At 41.3% G+C, this 24,597-nt stretch overlaps 3 protein-coding genes across 5 annotated transcripts; all 3 read left to right on the top strand.

Moving 5' to 3' along the window:
• The first annotated feature begins 2,768 nt into the window (after positions 1-2,768).
• On the top strand, positions 2,769-8,052 carry LOC310747118 (vomeronasal type-2 receptor 26-like). Its single transcript, XM_083581452.1, has 4 exons — positions 2,769-2,890; positions 3,739-3,832; positions 4,189-4,315; positions 6,118-8,052. The coding sequence occupies exons 1-4, from the start codon at positions 2,886-2,888 to the stop codon at positions 7,020-7,022; spliced, it is 1,131 nt and encodes a 376-aa protein (XP_083437578.1). The 5' UTR covers positions 2,769-2,885; the 3' UTR covers positions 7,023-8,052.
• On the top strand, positions 4,396-23,931 carry LOC310747087 (vomeronasal type-2 receptor 26-like). 2 transcript variants are annotated; one of them, XM_083581405.1, is made up of 6 exons: positions 13,635-13,801; positions 17,279-17,570; positions 18,694-19,554; positions 20,602-20,829; positions 22,192-22,318; positions 22,801-23,931. In XM_083581405.1, the coding sequence occupies exons 1-6, from the start codon at positions 13,770-13,772 to the stop codon at positions 23,700-23,702; spliced, it is 2,442 nt and encodes an 813-aa protein (XP_083437531.1). In that variant the 5' UTR covers positions 13,635-13,769; the 3' UTR covers positions 23,703-23,931. The 2 variants fall into 2 exon arrangements, with proteins under 2 accessions (XP_083437532.1, XP_083437531.1); XM_083581406.1 differs by lacking the exons at positions 13,635-13,801; positions 17,279-17,570 and adding an exon at positions 4,396-4,595.
• LOC310747119 (extracellular calcium-sensing receptor-like) lies at positions 9,889-12,867 on the top strand. 2 transcript variants are annotated; one of them, XM_083581454.1, is made up of 3 exons: positions 9,889-10,701; positions 12,333-12,383; positions 12,456-12,867. In XM_083581454.1, exons 1-3 carry the CDS (start codon positions 9,901-9,903, stop codon positions 12,627-12,629), a joined length of 1,026 nt encoding a protein of 341 aa, XP_083437580.1. In that variant the 5' UTR covers positions 9,889-9,900; the 3' UTR covers positions 12,630-12,867. The 2 variants fall into 2 exon arrangements, with proteins under 2 accessions (XP_083437580.1, XP_083437579.1); XM_083581453.1 differs by having other exon boundaries at positions 12,333-12,867.
• Positions 23,932-24,597: the final 666 nt, after the last annotated feature.

The raw sequence follows: 24,597 nt of genomic DNA on the forward strand, positions 1-24,597 counted from the left end.
GGAAACTTTGAGGCAAGTATGTCATAGACCAGATTCCTGATGATGAGAGGATGGCACAAGGCACTTTCTTAAAAAAAAATTAATTTTTATTAAATTTCCAATTAACAGAACAATCATATCACATTAGCTTCAAATTATACCAATACATAATAAACTCCAAATATTTCCAAATATTTAGCCAAATTTTGTTGGGGGTACCCATGTTTCGAGCTCAGAAAGGGTCCAATCCGCGGCAAAGGCACATTTGCAGACTTCCATACCATACTTGGTTTTGTCACAATGAATAGGCACCAGAACATCAGTAGAAAGGATGGCCAGAACAAAAGCACTCAGCTATTTTATCCCGATGCCTATCAGCCTGTTTAGCTTTATCACAAATTTCCAACAAGTGATCCACCATGTTGAGTAAACTTACTGTATTGCCTCCTGCTTATAAGGCATATTTTCTAACCCTGGGTCACATTTGTAAATTCATATTAGGAGTGGATATAAGCTAATATAATCACATGATTTTCAAATATAACCCAAATCACTCTCTTTCATATCCTTTAACATTTTTTAAATATTATTTAGCTCATATATGGTTCTGCTCCAGTCATGAATAAAAAACTGAAGGGATTTTCTTCTACCAAATGTTCCCAAATGTGAACCACCTATATAAAGGGATTCTCCAATTACTCTTGCATTTTGCATGGACATGGATTGGGATGCTTTCTCAGGATGATGACACTATAGAGAAGTTTAAAGAAGACATGTTCCCATTGTTTTCCAAAAGGGGCATCTGCTTTGACTTCATAGAGAAATTCCCCAAACAAACTTCTTCCAGTGATTTTGGTGACATGCTAGAAGAGGGCTTGAAATCTATCAAAGTTGTTATGGAAAGCACTGCCAAAGTTGTGGTTGTATATGGAGAAATTCAGAGTATAATGTCAATGAGATCAATGCACCAGCTTTTACACTTTGCAAATATATCAATGAACATCCAGACAAAAGTCTGGATTATGACAGCTCAGATGGATTTCACATCATTTCCGATCCAAAGAAGTTCAGACATAAATTTCCTCCATGGTGCTATATCTCTTGCAATTCACTCAAAGGAGGTGTCAGGATTCCATAAATTTATTCAGCATAGGAACCCTTACTCAGAAAACAATGATGGTTTCATAAAGGACTTCTGGGAAGAATCATTCAGCTGTACATACCCCAATTCTTTTGTAGACAAGATGAACAAGAAAGTCTGCACTGGGGAGGAGAAGATAGAGACACTTCCCGCATCTGTTTTTGAAATGTCTATGACAGGAAATAGCTACAGCATCTACAATGCGGTCTATGCAGTGGCACATGCATTCAGTACAAGGCATTCATCCCAAGTCAAACACAGAGCAATGGCAGATGGAGTAAGATTGGATCAACAACTATGGCAGGTAATGTCCTGCTCACACTTTTAAAGATTGGGGTATGCTCCCATATTTGTAGGTGCAACTAGTGGGGTACGAAGGGGGGCAGAGGGGGTGGGTCGCCCCAGGTGCCACCCGGGGGGGTGACAAGATGGGCCATTGCCTCCCCCCAGCTGTGGGGCAGCAAGGGGTGCGTGCACAGTCAGTATGGGCGCCACTCACACAGCATCCGTGTGGGCTGCCACTTGCACACTGCGTGCATACAGGCTTTCATATGGCTGCCGCAATTCGCCCCGCCCCTCGGCGTTCTGCCCCAGGTGACGGAGAGGGTCTCTTCGTCACTGGGTGCAACAACTTCCCATTGCATGCATCTCCACCCAAGACCTCTAGCAGCTATTCGCTGATTTTATGGCAAGCAGAGATAGGTGAGACTTAGAAAGCTCTTTTCAGTTTAACTCAAAATTTCTCTGTGGTAGAACAAGGGAGGAAAAACCTGATGTATGGGCTGGAAAAAAGTATCATTTCCTTTCTCCAATTCCTGTCAGTTGTATCCACTTGTATTCCTGGGAGTTGAGTGAACACATTGAGGGGGCAAACACAGAAAGTTGAGCAAGAATGCCACATCCTATGAAGAACCAGCTTCTCGCCCCTTCTTTGATGATTTTCACTTAGAAATTGATCCAACAGGCCAATGGCCAGTGTGGTGTAGTGGTTAAGAGCGATAGTCACTAATCTGGGGAACCGGGTTCGCGTCTCCGCTCCTCCACATGCAGCTGCTGGGTGACCTTGGGCTAGTCACACTTCTTTGAAGTCTCTCAGCCCCACTCACCTCACAGAGTGTTTGTTGTGGGGGAGGAAGGGAAAGGAGAATGTTAGCCACTTTGAGACTCCTGAAGGGGAGTGAAAAGCAGGATATCAAATCCAAACTCTTCTTCTCTTCTTCAAAATTACGATGATGATGATTCATTTCATTTCTGTACCACATCTGGGAATTCCCAGACATTTCCTCTTTTGTGGGTCCTACATGCCCATCTGGGGGGAATTTTATATGGGATGCTGCTCCATGGCACTGTCTCAATTCCATTCTTGCTTCTTATGGGCAGCAACCCCAGACATTTTGCCACCTCCAACAATAAAGTTAGCCAGAGCACTATTTCATTTTATTTTATTTTATTTTATTTTATTTTATTTTATTTTATTTTATTTTATTTTATTATTTTATTTTATTTTATTTTATTATTTTGCACCATGGCCTTCTGTGCCACCTAACATTTCCCTTCCACCAACCATGCTTTAGCAGATTATTGATCTTCCCATCAGCTGCTTGTGACATCAGCGCTGGTTCTTTTGCTACAGCCTTTCCATATTAACCTAGCAATGGTATCTTATGTGCATGTGTTTAAACTATCTCTTCAAGTCTAAAAACCAAGAGGAAAACTCAAAGTTTTCTCTCCTTATTTTAGTGAGCCCCTTTTCATTTTAGTGATTATGGGGTAAGTGGGTAGGTGTGGATTCTTCAAATTTTTTTCTAGGGGAAGAATTACTGGAAGCACAGAGGAGAAAGCACATTTTCATAGGTGCCAGAGCATCCCTCCTGCGCTGTGCTGTATTTAGAAAAAGGGAGCGGGTGGTGCTGTGGTTTAAACCACTGAGCCTCTTGGGTTTGTAAGGTCGACAGTTCGAATCCATGCAACAGATGAGCTCCCGTTGCTCAGTCCCTGCTCCTGCCAACCTAGCAGTTCAAAAGCATGCCAATGCAAGTAGATAAATAGGTACTGCTGTGGCAGGAAGGTAAACAGCATTTCCATGTGCTGTAGGACGGTGTCCTGATGCGCCAGAACTGGTTTAGTCACGCTGTCCACATAAACCAAAAAGCTGTCTGTGGACAAAGACCGGCTCCCTGAGCCTGAAGCGAGATGTCGTACCCCATAGTCAAGATTTACTTAACCATCCAGGTGTCCTTTACCTTTACTTGGAAGGGGGTATGTCATAATCAAACACTATCTCAGGGCCACTGTGGGAAATAAATACATCTCCTGACCTTTTAGGTGGTTTACTATCATTTCTACCAGAATTAGCCTGCATACATCCTTTCAAGGAAACATAATCCAAAATCTTCATGTCTGATAGATTATAACCTTGATGTGTATTTACATCCTTTGCACCTTTTAAGTACAGCCTCCTATTTTTTCACCCTCATAAATTAGCTCCACCATGTTCTCAGAAGTATTTCTTTTAACAACAGTGTGGAGGAAACAGTTTCCTTTGATCAAAACGGGGAATTATTCGCTGGATTTGATATTATAAACTGGATCACATTTCCAAACCACTCCTTCCTCAGGGTCAAAGTTGGAAAGATTGAGCCCATGGTTCACCAGGACAATGTCTTCATCATTAATGAGGATGTCATTGTATGGCCCAACCAGTTTAAACAGGTAGTAAGTGTGCATATTTTTGGATCTATTGAATAATTTCTTCAATGTTCAAAAAGTCACATTGTCTCCAGATTTTGAAGTGGATGTTAGAATGCTGGAGACAAATGTGCAGAAATCAAGCAATACTGTCGTAATGCATATTTTGTCTCATGTTTTCTTAATGTGGGTAAAGGACTCCAGTTATGGGGAACTTCACCACATAAACACAAACACAACGTGCACTCAAGAATTCATTATATTTCCTTATGACAGTATCAACCCATTCCTTCACTGCAGAGAAATAATCATGAAATCAAAGCTCCACAACCTGTTTTTGGATTTTTTTTAAAAAAAACTACTTTATCATTTATTAACAGATATGCCCCATTTCCATATGCAATGATCACTGCAGTTCAGGTTATAGAAGAGCTAAAAAAGAAGGGATGGCATTTTGCTGCTATGATTGCTTCCCATGTCCAGAAGGGAAGATTTCAAACCAGAAAGGTAAGGAATGTCATATGTAGATGTGTTCTGTTTAACAGTTGCCACCTATTTAACAGATGAATACTATTTATTTTATAAATAGATCGGCTACAATCCAGCTTGCTCCCATCAGCCTTTTAAAAGCTTAAATCAATTGTTCTAACATTCAAAATTGTGAAATGTTAGCATCCACAAAGCATATGTAAAGGGTTAATGGCAAGAACCGTAGAACTCTGTGATGTCATATATTCTGTGGCAGTTATGGCAGTTAGTTGAACGGTCTTAACAGTTAGAACAGGAGGTGTGTTGTGTGCTGCTTCTGTCTGCCTAAGAGTTATCTGAAGAAGTGTGCATGCACACAAAAGCTTATACCCAGAACAAACTTAGTTGGTTTCTAAGATGCTACTGGACAATTTTCTTATTTTCTTATTTTAGATAGATTAAACTGTTACATAGATTAAACTGTTAGCAATCTAAGTATCGCCTACCTGCATTGAACATAACAATCTGCAACTGCAAGAATACTAAGTCAAAGTTATTTGTTCTTTAAACTTTATACAGAGAGTATCTTGTGTAGTTTTTATAGGAGGGAAAATAGAAATAATAAAAGGGTCAAACGATCCAGGGCTGTCTTCCACATATTTCACATGAGGTAACTTGGGTGACTGAAGAGAATATCAGACAAATTCATAGATGATAAGAATATTAGTGGGTTGGATCAGTTGAAACAAAAAGACTGTGCAAGCCCCAGTCCCGAACACACAAATCACAAAGTGTGACACCTTCAGCCGCTAGCAGGATGGCTGAGATTTGTTTATATTTCTGGATTTCTTGGGACCCATGAGAAAGCAGAATTTCTATTATAATTACAGTGATACCTCAGGTTAAGTACTTAATTGGTTCGGGAAGTCCATTCTTAACCTGAAGTGTTCTTAACCTGAAGTGCACTTTCCCATTGAAAGTAATGGAAAAGTGGATTGATCTGTTCCAGACAATTAAAAACACCCCCTAAAACAGCAGTTTAAGACAAATTTTAGTGTCTAACAAGACCATTGAGCCATAAAATGAAGGCAATAATCAATGTACTGTACTATGAAATAAATAAGACAGTATTGTAGATGAAAAAAATTAAATTTTTTTTCTTTCTTACTGATGATAGTCATTGTTTGGATGGGGGCTTTTATCCATTTCTGAAGTCACACAATCAACTGGTGGCTGAATTGGGCTCCACATGATCCCCAAAACAATGGCAGAAGGCAGAGTCCCCCAGAAGTCCAACAAACGAAGGAACAAAGCAGAGACAAAGGCACAGGGCAGACTCATGTAAACAAATCCCAAACCTGGCTAGGTGCTACACCTGGGGATGGGGCAAGGGTTGGTAAAGGACTTTTCAGCCCAGACTCATCTTTGTTTTCTTAACAGCTTCACTGTTCTTGGTCTTCGTTAGGTAAGTGCTTCTTACCTAACTTTGGGGCTGGGATGCGACCTCCTGGGCATCCTCCTGATGTCAGGGCCTGGCTCCGGGCATTCGCAGAGGCCTCAGAGAGCTCTCGCTGCTGGAGCCCCAGTCACAGAGCCTCCGTAGGCCCCACGGATGTCTGGGCTTGCACTGGGCAGCGGTGAGGCCTCCAAGAGCTTGGAACACTTACTTCTGGGTTAAAAACGTTCGTAATCCAAAAAACCGTAACTCAAGGCATTCGTAACCAGAGGTACCACTGTACTACAAAATTAACATTTGATATTTCAAGTTCACTACCCTTATTCGGGAACAGAATGCCATACTTAAATATCATATTATATCTATTTTTCATATATGATTTCAGACATGGATGATTGCTTTCAATGCTCAGAAGATCATTATCCAAACATTGACCAGGATGGATGCCTCCCAAAATACATAAGCTTCCTGACTTACAATGAGCCTCTGGGGGTTATTTTGACCACATTTGCAGTTTTATTTTCTTTAATCACAACTTTGGTTCTTGGAATATTCCTCAAGCACCAGGACACTCCCATAGTCAAAGCCAATAATCGGAACCTCACCTATGTTCTCCTGTCCTCTCTCCTCCTCTCCTTTCTTTGTGCTTTGCTATTCATTGGCAAACCAGATGAAGCGACATGTCTCCTACGGCAAACTACTTTTGGTGCAATCTTCTCAGTGGCAGTTTCCTCTGTATTAGCCAAAACCACAATAGTAGTTCTAGCTTTCATGGCTATCAAGCCAGGCTCTAGGATGAGGAGATGGGTGGGAAAACAACTGGCAACCTTTATTGTTCTTTCCAGCTTCCTTGTTCAGACTGTTTTTATTACTGTGTGGCTGGCAACCTGTCCCCCATTCCCAGATGTTGACATGCACTCAATAAATGAAGAAATTGTACTAGAATGCAATGAAGGGTCAAATACCATGTTTTACTCTGTTTTGAGCTTCATGGGTTTCCTGGCCATTGCCAGCTTAACTTTGGCTTTCCTAGCTAGGAAGTTGCCCGATAGTTTTAATGAAGCCAAGTTTATCACTTTCAGCATGTTGGTCTTCTGCAGTGTGTGGTTGTCTTTTGTCCCAACTTACTTGAGCACAAAAGGGAAACACATGGTGGCTGTGGAGATCTTCTCCATCTTGGCCTCTAGTGGTGGCTTACTGTGCTGCATCTTTTTCCCAAAATGCTTTATCATTTTGCTGAGGCCAGAACTGAACCGCAGGGGACAACTAATACGAAGAAATAAAGAATAATCAAGTACCTCATCAAGTCAACCAACACACCTGTAATCTTACTGATTTCAATTGCATCAAAATAATTGATGATTGACAGATACATTCCAATTCACAAATGATGTTTTTTGAGTTGCAACGAGTGATATAAATATGGAGTTCTCAACACACTGGGTGATAACCATTGTTACTCATACTCAGAGTACATCCACATAAATATAATCCATAACTCCCTTGAATTTAATGGGCATGCTCTGAGTATGACTTGGATTCGACATCACCCTTTCAGAATAATATGGGAGTACATTATAATTATTATTGTTTTGAAGTACTTCCGTTTTCTAAAATTTTCTAAATATCAATAGCTCACTAAAAAGAATAAAAGAAGGGGCCTAGCATCTGTCTCTCCCACTTAAGAAAAGGCTTTGGCTGAGATATGATAAACATGTTTTCTTTAAAATATTGCACAGCATCTGTGATTCAAAGCAAGTGATTACCTCTCCTGTAATTATTCAGAATTACATCTTCTATCTTGCCCTAGGGTCCTCTTCTGCCCACATGCAAATGATGAAACTAAGACTGGAGGGTCTTATTAATAACTATGAACTCTATTTGGTTGGGTCTATAGACATACAGAGACTCATGAGTCTGGCTTTGAATCAGCTGTGTGAGTGACAATTCAAGTTAGGCTTTGCTGCTCAGGATCACGGGAATGGCAGTAACAGAAGAGGTGAACTTGTGCCTAAATAAAGAGTACCTTTAAAGATGGTAGTGTTTCGATTGCTAGTGCTCTTACTGTTGGTGTATGGGATGTGCAAGTTTCATCATATTCCTCAATGTTACATCAGGGTACCCATCCCTATTCTTCACAAATATTATCAGTCAGGAGACCTCATCATTGCTGGCATTATTTCTCAGATCTACATATTTTCAGATACCCTATCCTTTGAGAAACACCCATCTCAGGAATTTTCAGATGACCATATGTAAGTAGGTGCATGTTTCATCCAGATTTACTAGAAGTCAGAATAAATAAAAACACCTTATTGAATTTTGTCTTCTGTAGTTGTATTAAAAAAATTGATTTACCCATTTCAAACACTCATTTCTTTTATTCCAAATTTTATTGAAGAATTTTAAAACATTTACGAAGCATAAAATATTGGCTTACAGGACAAACACTTGTACAAATGTCCAGTCTTGCCTGCAGACATCCACGTGGCATCAAAACAGGCTTGAAACATGTATTACATTACAAATTAAAATTCAAAAATTCATGAACCAGTTTACTTTTATAAGTCTGTGAGATGTGAGATTACAACCGGTTTTTGTACAGTATCTGAAATGGATACTGAACTGAAAAGTAGTCAATGTTCTAATCTGAAGTAGATTACCTTTGATGCGGCATCTAACTCTCAATACAGGGTGCTGACTCACCTCTACCAGCACATCTTGGCCTTGGCATTTGCTGTAAAGGAGATCAATGAAACTCCCCAGATCTTGCCCAACGTCACCCTGGGCTTCCACATTTATAACAGCCATTTCAGTGCAAGCTGGACCTACGAAGCCTCAATAGAGCTTCTCTCAAGAAGGGCCAAGGTCATCCCTAACTATAAATGTGATGCTGAGAGCATTCCAATAGCAGTCATTGGGGGACCTAACTCTAATGTCTGTCTTCACATGGCACCCATCCTGTCTACATACAAGATACCACAAGTAAGATCTGAATACATTCACACCTCAATTTCACCAAATTCATGCTTTCAGAAGCAATACATGAAATGCAGCCATTCTTTGAAAGTCCCACTTCTCCGGATTTTGCAAAGCAGTTCTCCAATCAAATAATGTGTCAAAAAAATGCACAGACTAAGGTAAAGTGTGCATAAAAAATGAACATTAGTAAAAATATCCTTCAAATGCATTGTATTCGTGAATATTGCTTTACAAAGATGTGCATGTTAGGCAAAATTTGAATACAACAGGTTTTGTGTTTTAGGAGAAATTTTCATGAAGCTTAAAAAAAACGCCTCATTCATGCAGTTAAATAACTTAAATAGAACTCACCAGCCCTAGAAAGAGGTGTGAAGGCTACTCCCTGCAAGGCCCTACTGAAGAGGCTCCTCATGAGGGCAGAGGAACATTGCCTGGCTGTTGTTTTATTGATTTAATATGCTGTAAACCGCTTTGAGATTCTTATTAAAAATATAAAGCGGTATAGAAATGAATAAATAATAAATAAATAAATAAATAAATAAATAAATAAATAAATAAATAGAAACCTAAGAGAAATATTGAGAAATATTGACTAATCCTCCCAATCTTAAAACACACACACAGTGAAAGAGAAATCAGTAAGGAGTTGCAAGCGTTGGGGGTCAGATTTAGCCAAAGCACAAATCCTGAACTGGACAAATTTGAATTAGTTAGAAACAGTCCCAGATTTGTGGTCTGGCCTGCAGGAGTGATCTGGGGCTGTTGGGGCATGGTCTTGGTAGGAAGAATGAGATTTGTGTTCTCATGGCTGTACAAACCAGCGGATTGAAGCACACAATAAAACTGAGCAATTACATATGCTAGGCTCAGTATCTGGTGAGTTGAGGTTTCAATCCTGCTAGTTGCAGCGGCCTGCTTCCTCAGCGTGTTCCTTGCAGGAAATGCACAGGGAAAGTAGACTCCAGTAGGTGAACAGATAATTCAATCCTGCAGACTGCAGGATCTACTTAACCAGCCAGAAATGTGCAGAAGAAAGAAAACACAAGTACACACAAGTAATTGTTTCATATTGAAAACCATTCTTCTTTTTCTCTTTTTTTTAAATATATATAAAAAAAACCCTTAGCTCATATATGGCTCTTCCCCAGTCATGAATAAAAAGTCTCAAGGAGTTTTCTTCCAAAAGATGTTCCCAAATGGGGACCATCAATATAGAGGAATTATCCAGTTACTGCTGCATTTCCAGTGGACATGGATTGGAGTGGTTTCTCAAGATGTGGAAAATACAGAAGGTTTTATAGACAATGTACTTCCAATGTTTTCCCAGAGTGGCATCTGCTTTGACTTCATAGAAACATTCCCAAAGCTAACATCTTCCAGTGGAATCACTGACATGGTGGGGGAGGGCTTTCACTGTGTCAGTGTCATTATGGGAAGCAATGCGAATGTTGTGGTTGTACATGGAGAAATTCAGACGATGATGATATTGAAGATGGTGCCCCAGATTGTAAAATTTGAGCATATACCAATGAGGACCAAGGGTAAAGTCTGGTTCATGACAGCCCAGATGGATATCACATCATTTCCATTCCAAAGAAATTGGGACATAAGTTTCCTTCATGGTTCTCTCTCCCTTGGAATTCACTCAGTGGATCTGTTAGCTTTCCAGAAATTCCTTCAGATCAAGAACCCAAGCACAGAAAAAGAAGATGGTTTTATCAAGGACTTCTGGGAAGAGTCATTTAACTGTTCATTCCCCAGTTCTGTGACAGATAATATAGGTGGGCAAATCTGCACTGGGGGAGAGGAGATGGAGGCACTTCCTGTGTCTGTTTTTGAAATGAGAATGACAGCTCATAGCTACACCATCTACAATGCAGTCTATGTGGTGGCACATGCTTTGCACATCAGACAGTCATCCCAATTCAAGCTCAGGGGAATGACAAAGGAAGTAAGATGGGAGCTTCCAAATCCACAACCGTGGCAGGTAATGTCCTGAAGATACTTCCATATATTTTGGTGGGGAACAAATGGGCGAGTTTCTCAAGCTTCCATGAGTTTAACATAAACTTATTCTCGGAGAAAAACTTTACAATAAATCTAGCCTTTGTTTCCTCCCCCCCTCTGCTGCAAATCTCTCCGTAGTTTGTTAAAGAATTTCTTACCATCCCTTCACCTGTGGACCTGTGCACTTTTTGGGGAAGGAGTTTCATAACTTGGTGCTGCTCTGAAATTTTGTCCAGTATTTAATTCAACCATTCATTGAGGGGAAGGGGAATGGTGAATGGCACCATTTATCTGATCAAATCTTTGATTAGCCATAAATTAATCTGTTCTTTGGTAGAGAAGGGCATGCTTGACATATTGGATCTGTTTGACTTCTGTTGTTGGTTTTTTAATGTTTTATTCAGCTATTTCATCTAGGTCTGATTATGTGTTGCACTTCACGCTAGGATTTCGAAGTGTAGAGTAGGCTTGAAATACATTTTTTTTAAGCAAAAGAAAAGAAATAACCAAGATGGGGCTAGGGTTTCAAAGGTTTATTTAGAGTGTCTTGCATTACAAAGAAAGTCACCTTCTGCCGAGTACAGACTTACGGTCCATACCAATCAGTATTGTCTACACTAACTGGCAATACTTCCGCAGGGTACCAGGCAAAAGCCCTTCCCGGCCCTACTTGGAGTTGCCTGGGATTGAACCTGGGATCTTTTGCCTTCAAAGCATGTACCATCAGTCTCAGAGCAACATGCTCTGGCACCAGGAGTGGCGAACAGGCAGGGGCGTGGCTGTTGCAGGTCGTGGAGGCGTAGTGCATGTCGCAGTGTGTGTGCAATGTGCTTTGCGGGGGGTGGCGCACAGCGCGCATCCCAGGGGTGTGTGGCGAGCGGTGCACGTTCCCGGGGGCGGCACGGATGGCACCCCCCAGATGGCACCTGGGGCAGCCCACTGCCCCCGCCCCACCTTCGTCCTCAAGTGGGTACCATACCACTGAGCCAAAGCTCTTCCCAAGGTGCCTTACTGGTTAAGTATCTCCTTCTACAGTGGTACCTCGGGTAAAGTACTTAATTCGTTCCGGAGGTCCGTTCTTAACCTGAAACTGTTCTTAACCTGAAGCACCACTTTAGCTAATGGGGCCTCCTGCTGCCACCGCGCCCCCGGAGCACGATTTGTTCTCATCCTGAAGCAAAGTTCTTAACCCGAGGCACTGTTTCTGGGTTAGCGGAGTCTGTAACCTGAAGCGATATTAGCTTTGCCAATATCACAAGCAGCAACAGCATCAGAATTGCTAATCTATAATCAATTAAAAACAGCAAATCACAATGCATAAAAGTGTTCCTGAACTCCTCTCTTTCCTGCTGCTGCTGCTGCTGCTGCTGCTGCTGCTGCTGCTGCTGCTCTCAAAGTCATGTTCTGGGAAAGACTCCCAGGGCTGGATGGTGATGTAGACAATATTCCTTGATGTTTTAAGTTTTAAGTGACCTTTTGCTTTTTCTAACATTAGCTTGCAAAAAGCTTTCATGGAATCATAATCCCGTGCCTTGGTTATACTTTCACCCTGTTTATGATAACATAGTTTGAGCTTTTATATGTATCTTCCATCTTATTTTCATTATTTAGCTCCATCAGATTCTCAGAAGTATTTCATTTAACAACAGTGCAGGAGAAAAGGTGCGTTTTGACGCAAATGGTGAATTAATTGCTGGCTTTGACATTATGAACTGGCTCATGTTTCCAAATCAGTCCTTTCTTAGAGTCAAAGTTGGGAAGATAGACTCCCTGGGTATCCAGGAAAAACCGTTCACCATTCATGAGGATGCCATTGTATGGCCCAATGCATTTAACCAGGTGGGTTTTCTGAATCTTTCAGGGTTCTTTCCATCACTTGTCCCATGGTTGTTTCTCAGCATTCTGTAAATTTATTGACCCAATTCAAACTATGGCTTTCAATCTGAACATTCACATTGTAGTTGAATAATAATGTGCCAATTAATGTTCATTCTGGGGGTGGCGGGGGAGACTTTGGCAATTCCACTCACATTCCATGTGTTCTAACTATATGCAAAATGTATATATGTATGTATCCCCAAAATGTAACCCTCTCATAATTTGAGTGTGGACTTCATACATATCAATGAAACAGGTGAAGACACACTTCTTCCAGGATGCTTTGACTTTTGTAATTAAATTTTGTAATTAAATTAAATTATTTTTGATTAAAATAATCATTTTAAGTGTTTGAGTCACACAGTTACAGTTTTGTGTTATTTATAAGATTATTATTCTTGCCTCTTTCCATACATAAGCTTTTAATTATTAATATTCCCTCTTGGTACTTCTGCCACCCTCAGAAACCTGGGCGAGGGTAGTCTAGGAAAGGGAATTATCTGTGGCAGTTCCCAAAATATGTCCCCTTCCCCACAGTGGGATGTCAAACAACCTCATTTATAGTTACTATGGATTGGTGAAAATGCACCGCTTTACCCTGGCCACTGTTAACAATTTTTGAGTCAAACCATTTCTATTGTTCGACGCACATTCCTTTGTTTTGTTTTTAAATATTTTATTGATTTTAATGACTTTTTATGTTTTGATTTAATAACATATATATGGACTATATATATGTTGCTCACTGTTTTGTTGGCCTTTGTTGGCGCCGAGCTCCCATGGCTTGCGGAGAGTTGCCTGTTATGGGGGCTGGGGTCGGGGGAAGCTCGGGCTTCCCCCGCCCCAGCCCCGCGCCTGGGGGAAAAATAATTTCGCCCCCTTTATTTCCCCCCCCAAAAAAACTAGGTGCGCCTTATGGGACAGTGCGTCCTATAGGGTGAAAAATATGGTAAATAAACCATACCATACCATAATATGAGCCAAGGGCTCAAGGTCTAAAAGTCCACTGCATTTGTAATACTTTCTAGTGTTCGCAATATTTCCTGAAACATTATATTTTAATATTTATGGACAGACTCGGCCCATTTCTATATGTAATGATCATTGTGGTTCAGGTTATAGTCGGACCAAGAAGGAAGGGAAGCCATTTTGTTGCTATGATTGCATTCCATGTCCAGAAGGAAAGATTTCCAACCAGGAAGGTAAGAAAGGTTAAAAAATGCACACAGATTCACCCTTAAAATGAGCTGAGTAACAGCTGCAGAATCAGAAAGTGTGGAAAGTGTGGAACCACCCATTCGGGTCAGCGGTTATTCTATTGAATTCCATCAAAATACACAAAAATACACAACAAAGTGCACAAGTATTTGCATTATTCCACAGAAATGACATTGAGTCAGAAATGATAAAATGGGGGGAGGGGGAGCGGTGTGGCCTTGTCTTTGTGAGCCAACAGAGACTTTGGCGAGTCAAATAAAAAAGAGGGATATAAAGCAAAAAGACTGTGGAAGCCTTCCGACCACCTCTGACTCTCTTTAAGAGCGTGTAATTAACCTACCTACCTTCCTTCCTTCCTTCCTTCCTTCCTTCCTTCCTTCCTTCCTTCCTTTCTTTCTTCAGACATGGATGACTGTTTTCAATGTCCAGAAGATCAGTATCCAAACATTGGCCAGGATATATGTCTTCCAAAAGATATAAGCTTCCTGTCTTATGGTGAACCTCTGGGAATCAGTTTAGTCACGTTTGCTCTTTTATTGACTTTCACTACAACTTTGGTGCTTAGGATCTTCATCAAGCACAAAGAAACTCCCATAGTCAAAGCCAACAATCGGACCCTCACCTATGTTCTCCTCCTAGCCCTCGTTCTCTCCTTCCTTTGTCCTTTGCTATTCATTGGCCAGCCCATAAGAATAACCTGTCTCCTTCGACAAACTGCTTTTGGAGTCATCTTCTCAGTAGCAGTGTCTTGCATCTTAGCAAAAACAACTATAGTGGTTCTAGCTTTCATGGCTACCAAGCCAGGCTCCAGAATGAGGAGATGGGTGGGGAAACATCTGGCCATCTCCATTGTTCTTTTCAGTTTCCTCATTCAAATGATGATGTGTACTGCCTGGCTGATAGTTGCTCCCCCACTCCCTGATTTAGACAAGCACTCAGGGACTAAAGAAATTGTACTGCAATGTAATGAAGGATCAGTCACCATGTTCTACTGTGTCCTAGGCTTCATGGGAATGCTGGCCATGGTCAGTTTCACTGTGGCTTTCCTAGCTAGGAAGTTACCAGACAGTTTTAATGAAGCCAAGTTTATCACTTTCAGCATGTTGGTCTTTTGCAGTGTGTGGCTGTCCTTTGTTCCTACCTACCTGAGTACCAAGGGAAAGTACATGGTGGCTGTGGAGATCTTTTCTATTTTGGCCTCTAGTTTTGGATTACTGGGCTGCATCTTCTTCCCCAAATGTTATATTGTTTTGGTGAGGCCCGAGTTAAACAGCAGGGGAAAGCTTATTATAAGAAAGAATTAAAGCATGAACAAGTCTATTTGACAAAACTGTTCCCCAAAGCCAACAGAGGAGCCCATGTAGCTCTTCTCCCTGGATTTTCCCCTGACAAAGTACTCTGATTAAGGGAAGCAGAGGATCATGTATCCTAGACTCATAGACCAGGGAGGGACCCTAATTCCAGGATGCTGACTACACATTTTGGAAACTACATTGGTTACAAGGTCTTCCATAATGAGCTTCTAACGTCTTCCTTCCCCAATACAACAGTGGTCCCTTATTATCAAGTGAAAGGGAAATTAAAATAACAGTTCTGAATATGGGACAAACACATTTTCTTCAACAATTCCAGAGGGAATTCTAAGCACTGAATGAATAATTACATTGCTTCTTGATCATTAACAGGGCTATAATTTGAGCGGCTGCTTCTCAAAAAACAATGGGGACTTACAGTGGCCACTGGTAAACCTAATGCAAAGTATATTAAAATTAATCAGAATTAATAAGACTTGTGATCCACAAGTCTGATTTTGGATACTCCAACATCTCAGGAAATGAGACTCCGACAGTCTCATTTCCTGAGACTCCGACGTCTCAGGAAAATAAACTACCATTTAAACGAGACAATTTTTATCTTGGAGAAGATAAAACAGAGTTTTTGCATAGAACAACCAGTTGCCTTTGTATTGAGAATGGTAGTTTTAGTATTCTTGCTGCTGGAACTGATTTCTTACAATGTATGTCAGGCTCACATAGCAAAATGCAAGCTCCAAAGTCCACACCGTCCACTTCACATGTATCATCAGCCAGGAGAGTTCCTCATTGGTGGCATTGTTTCCTATGGTGGCTTCATCTCCTCTCCAGCAACATTCACTGAGGAACCCCCACCAGCGCTGCCTGAAGAGCTTGTGTAAGAACTAAGCCACTCATTTATTACAGTACAGGAATGATCAAACCAAGAGTTTCAGCCTCAGAATATTAACTGAGGCTGCAAACTTCTACCCATTTACCTAGGAATAACCACTTTTCATTTCAGTGGGGCATAAGCTGATGTAAAATCCATAAAAATCTCGTGTGAATTAAAAGAATACTATAGAAGCTCCCATTTCTCAATAGGGAAATGAATATACCGGTAAATGTATTGAAATGTGTGTGTGTGTGTGTCTGTGTCTGAGATAGCCCTTTTGAACAGCTGATTTTGATAGACTTTATCTGAACAGGAGTGTTAGTGAGAATGCATTAAAAAAACTTGTTCTGAACCTAAATGCTCATATGGTTTCATTTCCTGATCGTAGGCTAAAATTTGTTTCACAATGATGGCATATAATATGAAGTATAGAATTCTGTGAATTACAACCACCATCTCTGCCTCATGAGTAAGGAAGGGGTCATTACAGGAGAGAGCTCAGAAACTTTTTAAATGTTAGGAAAAGACTTCTGATGTTTCAGGGAAAGACCCCAGGGGTTCCAATGTTCCTATGGGCACCACATTAGCAACCCCTGGTCTAGATACCATTGGCCTTAATAGAATGGAGAACTTGGACAAAAAAACAAATTGCATTTCTATAGGAACAAATGTCAGGTTCTGCACTTAGGCAGGAAATACCAGCTGTACAAATATAAGATGGAGAACACCTGGATTGCCAGTGCTATGTCTGAAAAGGATCAAGAAGTCAACAGAAGTATAGTGCCAGAATCAAAAGAAGTAATAGAACAGCTCTATTCTGCCATGCTCAAACCACACCTGGAGTACTGTGTTCAGTTATGTTCAGGATATTGACAAGCTGCAACCTATGCGGAGGAGGGTGACACGTATTATCAAGGGTCTGGAAGCCAAACCTCATGAGGGAACATTGAGGGGGTTGGGTATGTTTACCAATAAAATAGAAGACTGAGGTGATGTAGGATAGCCATTTTCAAATATCTCAACGGCTGTCACCAGGAAATTGGAGCAAGCTTGTTTTCTCTTGCTCCAGAGGGTAGGACCAGAACCAATAGTTTCAAGTTGCAAGATAGGAGATTCTGTGTAAACATCAGGAAGAACTTGCTGATTATAAGAATTGTTCAGCAATAGAATGGACTGGGAGTTAACTCCACTGAAGTCAATATGATTAACTACTGTGTTGATATGTAAAAGGATATATCAGTTCCTTCTGATATTGTTTGCAACTCTTCTTCTAGGGTGGTGCCTAAGGGTTACCAGCACATCTTGACCTTGGCATTTGCTGTAAAGGAGATCAATGAAGACCCTCACATCCTACCCAATATCACCTTGGGCTTTCACTTATATGACAGCTATAACAATGCAAGAAACACATATTTTGCGACACTGCTGCTTTTATCCAGGGTGGAGAAATTTGTTCCTAACTATATATGTGATGTTGAAAATAATCTGGCTGGGGTCATAGGAGGACTTGATTCTGAAATCTCCTTTTATATGGCAACTGTTTTGGATATCTATAAGATTGCGCAGGTAGGGCACCCATGTACAATATGTCTCTTAGCTTGCATAGAGAAAGAGGCTGAATTTACAACACTAGTTCAGGGTGTATCACCAGCTCAGGGCAAGGGTGAAATTGTAAGCAGAACCATATGCACCACCTTCAGATCCTTGGGAAATAAAGGTGGTACAGAATTAATATAACATAAAATAACCTAAATGAGGGGAAAGAAATTCTGCAATAGCAGAAAAAATATGTCACCCCCTCAATCTCTTACACACATCTCAAGGAAATCCCAAAGGCCAATGATGGGAGACTGGGTTTCTTCATCACCAGCCATGACACCATACCCAATATGTGAATGTTTAGGGGGAAAGACTTTCAAATTAAACACACTCTGAAGGTATGACAAATTGCAGATATAATCCACTTATGCAGGAGAACAGTAACAGTACTGAGAAACTGGCCCCAAAGTGAAATAATTGTTCATAAATATTGTCTGAGGAGTTTTGAAAAAGAAGAGGCAGAAATGGTAGTTCTGCTGTGTGTTGGGGTATGAGCATTGTGAAGATCAGAGAATCATAGAGTTGGAATAGACCACAAGGGCCATCGAGTCCAACCCCCTGCCAAGCAGGAAACACCATCAGAGCACTCCTGACATATGGTTGTCAAGCCTCTGCTTAAAGACCTCCAAAGAAGGAGACTCCACCACACTCCTAGAGAGAAAGAAAGAACCTAGAGAGAAGAAATGTGCATTCAACCCAAGTTGCGATTCTGACATGGCTACAGTAAATAATGTCCAATGCAGGGGTAGGCAATCCTCTGTTTGGGGCATGGTGTGTCCCTCTAATCAGTTTTGTCCATCGTAGAAGACGCTGCCAAATTCTGCAGGGTATAAAAATAAAAATAAAATTGGAACATTGCCCCTCTCTGGTCAACAGAACAAATGCTTAACAAACTGGAATGGGAGATGACCCCAATTTTCAGGCCATCTGCATGTGTGTCTTTAGTATAAATGAGAAAGGGCATGCAACCCCTGGTGGGTGGCAAAGGGCATTTCTGACTGACAGGATTCATCACATAATGTATATGAATAGTTTGAAAGAACTCTGCAAATATTACTTTGCCTCTTCTCTTCCTCCATTGCCTCTTTAGCTTATTTATGGCTCTGCTCCGGTGATGAATGATAAAAGCCCAGGGCTTCCCTTCTACCAGATGGCACCCTCAGAAGCCCTTCAGTATGAGGGAATTCTCTCTTTGCTTCTGCATTTCAGGTGGACATGGATTGGAGTCATTGCAACGGACAATGACAATGGAGAAAGATTTGTGCAAACCATTTCCCCAATGTTTACCAAGAGTGGTGTCTGCTTTGCATTCATAGAAAGAATCCCCAATTTTAGTTTTATTTCTGAAATTCCAGGCATGCTAACACAGGGGGCAACAATAAACGAGAAAATCTTTAGCAGCAAAGCTAACGTAGTGGTTGCCTCTGGAGAATCTTACTCCATGACAACTTTGAGATTGCTTTCATACTTTTCAGAACATGATGACAAGACAAAGAATGTAGAAAGTAAAGTATGGATAATATCAGCCCAGGTTGAGTTTGCTTCATTTGTCTTTCAAAGGTATTGGGATGCAGGGATATTCAATGGCGCTATAGCCTTTGAAATTCACATTAGAAACCCACCAGGATTTCATCAGTATGTTCTGCACAGAAACCCTTCCAGCACAGATGGCGACGGATTTATCAGGGACTTCTGGCAACAGGCCTTTGAATGTGTGTTCCCAGATATCACTGCAGACAAGACAGAGGGGAATATTTGCACCGGAGAAGAGAAGCTGGAGAACCTTCCTGGATCACTTTTTGAAATGAGCACGACAGGCCACAGTTTCAGCATCCACAGTGCTGTCTACGCCATGGCCCATGCTTTACATGCCATGTCCACATCCAGACTCAGACATAGAAGAATGGCATACAAAGAGAAAGGGGAGCATCTGAATCAACAGTTTTGGCAGGTAAAGGCTGAACATCCTCAACTGCGAAAGCCCTGTTACTTCCTGACACTCTATGGGTTCCCAAAATCCTATCAGCTTGCTCTTTCCTCTCAGAGTTCAAACATTTGCGCAGGTGTATTAGGAAGAAAACCCAGAACTGAATTTATAATTCTGCTGACAGAGTAGGAGGTGGCACGGATATGGTGGTATCCTAGATAATTCCCCACATATTGTGCTGCTGGCAAATAGCAGCAGACCCTATACAAAAGGGACATGGTGGTTGTGTCTTTCTGTGAGTAGGTACCGCCCTGTGTTTCAGGATAAAGTATTTGTATGATGGAAGCTTTGCAGCCAAATGAGATTCGTATATAGCAGGCACGTCCAACAGGTAGATCATGACCTACCAGTAGCTCACTGGCCGTCTGTTGCAGATCACAGGTAGATCAGTGGCTCGCCTCCAAAGAAGCTCAACAACTTTGGCTTCCCTAACAAAAGCTCAACATTTTTGGCCAGATCTTCCAAAAATGGTCCTTCCTCCCCCTCCCCCTCCCCCTCCCCCTCCCCCTCCCCCTCCCCTTCCTACCCCCAAAAGGGGGTAGATCACTGCCAGTTTTTAATTCTGTGAGTAGATTGCAGTCTCATGGGAGTTGGCCACCCGTGATATATAGGAAGCAGTGGTAATGGTTGGGAGAGATGTTCAGCATTCCCTCTATCCCGTATCAACCAAATCCTTCCTTAGAACAGGTGGTTGCGCACCGCTGCCATGTCTTCTGAGATTTTTCTGGGAGACCAGGGAGGGGGACAAACCTCTCTACTCATACATATTTAACTTGTGGGCATTCAGAGAGAGAAGGGTTGTAAGAAAGATTGAGAGAGATACATGTGTATGAAAGAAAATGGGTTGGCTCTCTCCATGCTTGGGCCTGAATCGACTGACAATTAACTAAATCACCCCCACCATTTGCTGTAGGTTCTTTCCAGAGGAAAAAAAATGATCGTCCCTGCATTAGACTGCAGTCTTTTCTATACCCCTTTCTTTTCTGCTTTCTTTCTCTGTTTTCAATCTAGCTCCATCACTTTCTGAGAAGCATCTCATTTAACAATACGGCTGGAGATGTGGTCTTCATCAACCAGAATGGGGAGGCAGCATCTAGCTTGGATATTAACAATTGGATCATATTTGCCAACCAAAGTTTTCACAGAGTGAGAGTTGGGAGGATAGATCCTCAGGCTCCACCAGACCAATCATTCATCCTTGATGGAGATGCCATAACATGGCACAGTTGGTTTAACCAGGTAGGGTTGCATTGTTTGCTAATTCAAAAGAGATTCAGTATTGAATAAGCAATCATTATCTACCTGCAGGTCCACTCACTGTATTTAGAGCTGCAAGTTACTGAGTTGTGTATGACCAAAGCATCCAGGTACCAGATTAAAAGCCAAAAGATTACTGCTAGAAGCCACGCAAGGAATGAAGGCAAATACTTTATTAAGGCAGTTACAAAACTATATATTTTAACTATAAAATGAAGTTAAGCAAGGGTAAGAGTGTCAATATGGTTTCGGGGAATCCTACTTCAGACGAAAATAACAAAAGTTCAGTTGTCTCAGCCTAATTCCAACCATTAACAGTCCCCACTGCAAGCTGCATCCATGCAAATGTGATTTTGCATCACACAATCCTTCATCTGAATGTCGGTCATTCAGCCAAATAGAGCCTCTGGGTACATTTCTCCAGCACAAGAGGGTATGCATGCTCACAGACATGAGAGTAAATGTGTGAAGAGTAAGAGACAGAGCATTAGGAATAGATGCATCAATTTTTAAAAATACGTTTTCAAAGGTATATCTTTTTCTTAACATGCTGAGAATTGTATTACAGCATTCCAAGAATTCTCATAGGCATTGCATAGCTTCAATCCGGTTCATGTATTTGTCCAGAATATTTTTAATGGAATTCAAAAAGATTGAATTTAACAACAACAACAACAACAACAACAAACAATACCCCCACCTGGGTGGGTTTTCCTAGCCACTCTGGGTGGCACATTCAGAACTCTTCCTTAGGCAGCATCTGATGGCACCAAAATCGGTTCTAGAGCTGTCTACCTAGTGGACAACATACTCAAAAGTAACAATTATAACAAAATTAACAAGGAAACTAGAGTAACTTTAAAGTGTACCTTAATGGACAGAGCAATCTTTGCAGAACAGATGGGGTACTGCACATACCAGAGGAATGTCAAGGGAATATCACATAACTTCAAAAATTACTATTACTAATACCAGAAGAAGCAATTGCTCTCTGTATAGCCATTACATATTACAGTGGTACCTCGGATTACAAACGCTTCAGGTTACAGATTCCGCTAACCTGGAACTAGTACCTTTAAGGGTACTACTTTACTTTACTTCAGGATGAGAACAGAAATCTAGCGGCAGCTAGTGAGAGGCCCCATTAGCTAAAGTGGTCCTCAAGTTAAGAATGGTTTCTGGTTAAGAACGGACCTCCGGAATGAATGACATTCTTAACCAGAGGTACCACTGTACTGAAATGCTGTGTCAGCTTAGTAAAGTAGAGAAAGGCCCGAGTACTTAAAGCATTCCAAACTCATTGTTCTCTTGCTGAATCCTTCTGTTCTTTCATTTACGGAACAGACTCAGCCTCTTTCTGTCTGTACTGAGAGATGTCTTCCAGGATCCAGCAAGAAAGTGAAGGAGGGACAGCCCCCTTGCTGCTACGATTGCATCCCATGTCCAGAGGGGAAGATTGCAAACCAGTATGGTAGGAAAAATAAATAGATTAAATAGATGCAGACACAGTACTTAGGATTGAGAGGTGTTCTAAGGATGGCTGAGTTAAATGTTCAAAGGAGAAGATGAACTACTGTGTGTGTGATCCTGCCTCTTTGTGATTATTGCTCTTCAGATAGTCTAAATATGTTAATCAAATGAGAATAACTATGATTTGACAGGAGCCGGGTAGTATGTGGTTCAACTTAAATCTACAAGGGGCCTTGTCACTCCTTCTGACTTACACAGACTGCACCTAAGCTAGTGTAATGATACGTTCCAATGTCATGAGGAGCCATTTACAGACCAATAGCTCTGAACTAATTAAATTCAACAATACCACACTACAGAGCATCAGACAGTATTAAACATGTGTTTTCATTTGAGCAGAGCTCTTTTCTTCTCAGACAGATAGTCAACATTTCAGGAAGCTGATGTGATATGAGCTAAAGGTCATTTCCTTATTTTTTCCAGATATGAATGACTGTTATAAATGCCCAGACAAAGAATATCCAAGCAAGAACCGGGATGCATGTCTACCCAAGGATATCAGCTTCTTGTCTTATGAAGAACCTTTGGGCATCAGTTTAGCCTGCTGCTCTCTTTCCCTTTCCTTGATCACAGCTCTGGTACTAGGTACATTTATAAAACACCATGGCACACCCATTGTCATTGCAAACAACCGAAACCTCACCTACACTCTCCTCATCACTCTCCTGCTTTGCTTCCTATGTGCATTGCTCTTCATTGGCCGACCTGAGAAGGTGACATGCCTCCTCCGACAAACAGCTTTTGGCATCATCTTCTCAACCGCTGTTTCTTGTGTCCTGGCAAAAACCTTCACGGTGGTTTTGGCCTTCATGGCTACAAAACCAGAATCCAGGATGAGGAAATGGGTGGGGAAAGGACTAGGCCACTCCATTCTCCTTTCCTGCTCCATAGTCCAAGCAGGAATATGTACTGTGTGGCTGGCAACCTCTCCCCCATACCCTGATGTGGACATGCACTCTGTGATGGAAGAAATCATACTAGAATGCAATGAAGGATCTGTGACAATGTTTTACTGTGTCCTCATCTACATGAGTTGTCTGGCAACTGTCAGTTTTGCTGTGGCTTTCCTCGCCAGGAAGTTACCAGACAGTTTCAACGAAGCCAAGTTTATCACTTTCAGCATGTTGGTCTTCTGCAGTGTTTGGCTGTCCTTTATTCCTTCCTACCTGAGCACCAAGGGAAAATATATGGTGGCAGTGGAGATCTTCTCCATCTTAGCCTCCGGTGTTGGGTTGCTGGTTTGCATCTTTTCTCCCAAATGTTATATAATCATTCTGAGGCCTGAGCTGAACAATAGGGAACAGCTAATAAGGAAGAAAAATTAAAGAAATAATAACCTGTCCTTTGTTGTATCTTGTGCTTTTTTCTTTGTCTACACTAGAATATTTGCAAATACATGTTCAGCAGCTGCCTTATATGGTTTTTTCTAGACATGGCAATTAATGATTGCCCATCATAAATATTGACTATTGAATTCACCCCAGAGAAAAGTGTGAGCAGGGGATTAACCTCTGATGCTCTGAAAAATCTGCCTTAATGCTGTATTAATTTTAACACTTGATTGGAAGCCGCCCAGAGCGGCTGGGGAAACTCAGCCAGATGGGCAGGGTATAAATAATAAATTATGATGATGATGATGATGATGATGATGATGATGATGATGATGATGAAACCAAGAACCTGTCAGCTCCCAGGAATCCAGACAAAGTTAAGTGACATGATTGGTTTGCAAAAGCCTCCCTTTTGTAATTATCTCTGAGGTGGCTATAAATTTATGACTGAGAGAAGATTTTCTCTTTGCTGGTGGAAATTTACCTTCTGTGATTGAGCTGCTTTCTGGCTATTAATAGAAGGGAAAGGAAGTTGATCATTAATGGGCTGAATGCAGAATAAAATGTATGCTCTAATTAAAAATGTTTTAAACAGCCTCCCGGTTCCGGCTGCCTTGATTGGAGCCAGCTCCCACGACAATGGGAGATTGTTGGCAAACATGAAACAAGGATGATTGAGGGTAATTATCCTTTCAAATTCCCCCGTGGGACGGAGGAAGCAGGCTGCACTCACAGATCATCTGGGTACCTGGCTCATGCTCCAGCATGGAATGCGAGAGACAGGGAGGCACTGAGTGCAAAATCACTTTGCCTGTCGGTATCCCTCCTATGACACCATTAAGAAGCAGAGTTTCTTCTGTTCATTAGAGATTATTTGGGACTAATGTAC

The sequence above is a fragment of the Podarcis filfolensis genome (assembly GCF_964270895.1).
Source record: "Podarcis filfolensis genome assembly, chromosome: 13".
Classification (NCBI taxonomy): domain Eukaryota; kingdom Metazoa; phylum Chordata; class Lepidosauria; order Squamata; family Lacertidae; genus Podarcis; species Podarcis filfolensis.

Excerpts from the sequence above, each read along its gene's own strand:
- LOC310747118 (XM_083581452.1), top strand. Across the intron at positions 3,833-4,188 it reads GGCCCAACCAGTTTAAACAG|ATATGCCCCATTTCCATATG; the intron begins GTAGTAAGTGTG and ends ATTTATTAACAG. Across the intron at positions 4,316-6,117 it reads GAAGATTTCAAACCAGAAAG|ACATGGATGATTGCTTTCAA; the intron begins GTAAGGAATGTC and ends ATATGATTTCAG.
- LOC310747119 (XM_083581453.1), top strand. The coding sequence starts at position 9,901 with ATGTTCCCAAATGGGGACCATCAATATAGAGGAATTATCCAGTTACTG. Across the intron at positions 10,702-12,332 it reads CAAATCCACAACCGTGGCAG|CTCCATCAGATTCTCAGAAG; the intron begins GTAATGTCCTGA and ends TTCATTATTTAG.
- LOC310747087 (XM_083581405.1), top strand. The coding sequence starts at position 13,770 with ATGTCCAGAAGGAAAGATTTCCAACCAGGAAG. Across the intron at positions 13,802-17,278 it reads AAAGATTTCCAACCAGGAAG|GGTGGTGCCTAAGGGTTACC; the intron begins GTAAGAAAGGTT and ends CTCTTCTTCTAG. Across the intron at positions 20,830-22,191 it reads GGCACAGTTGGTTTAACCAG|ACTCAGCCTCTTTCTGTCTG; the intron begins GTAGGGTTGCAT and ends TTTACGGAACAG.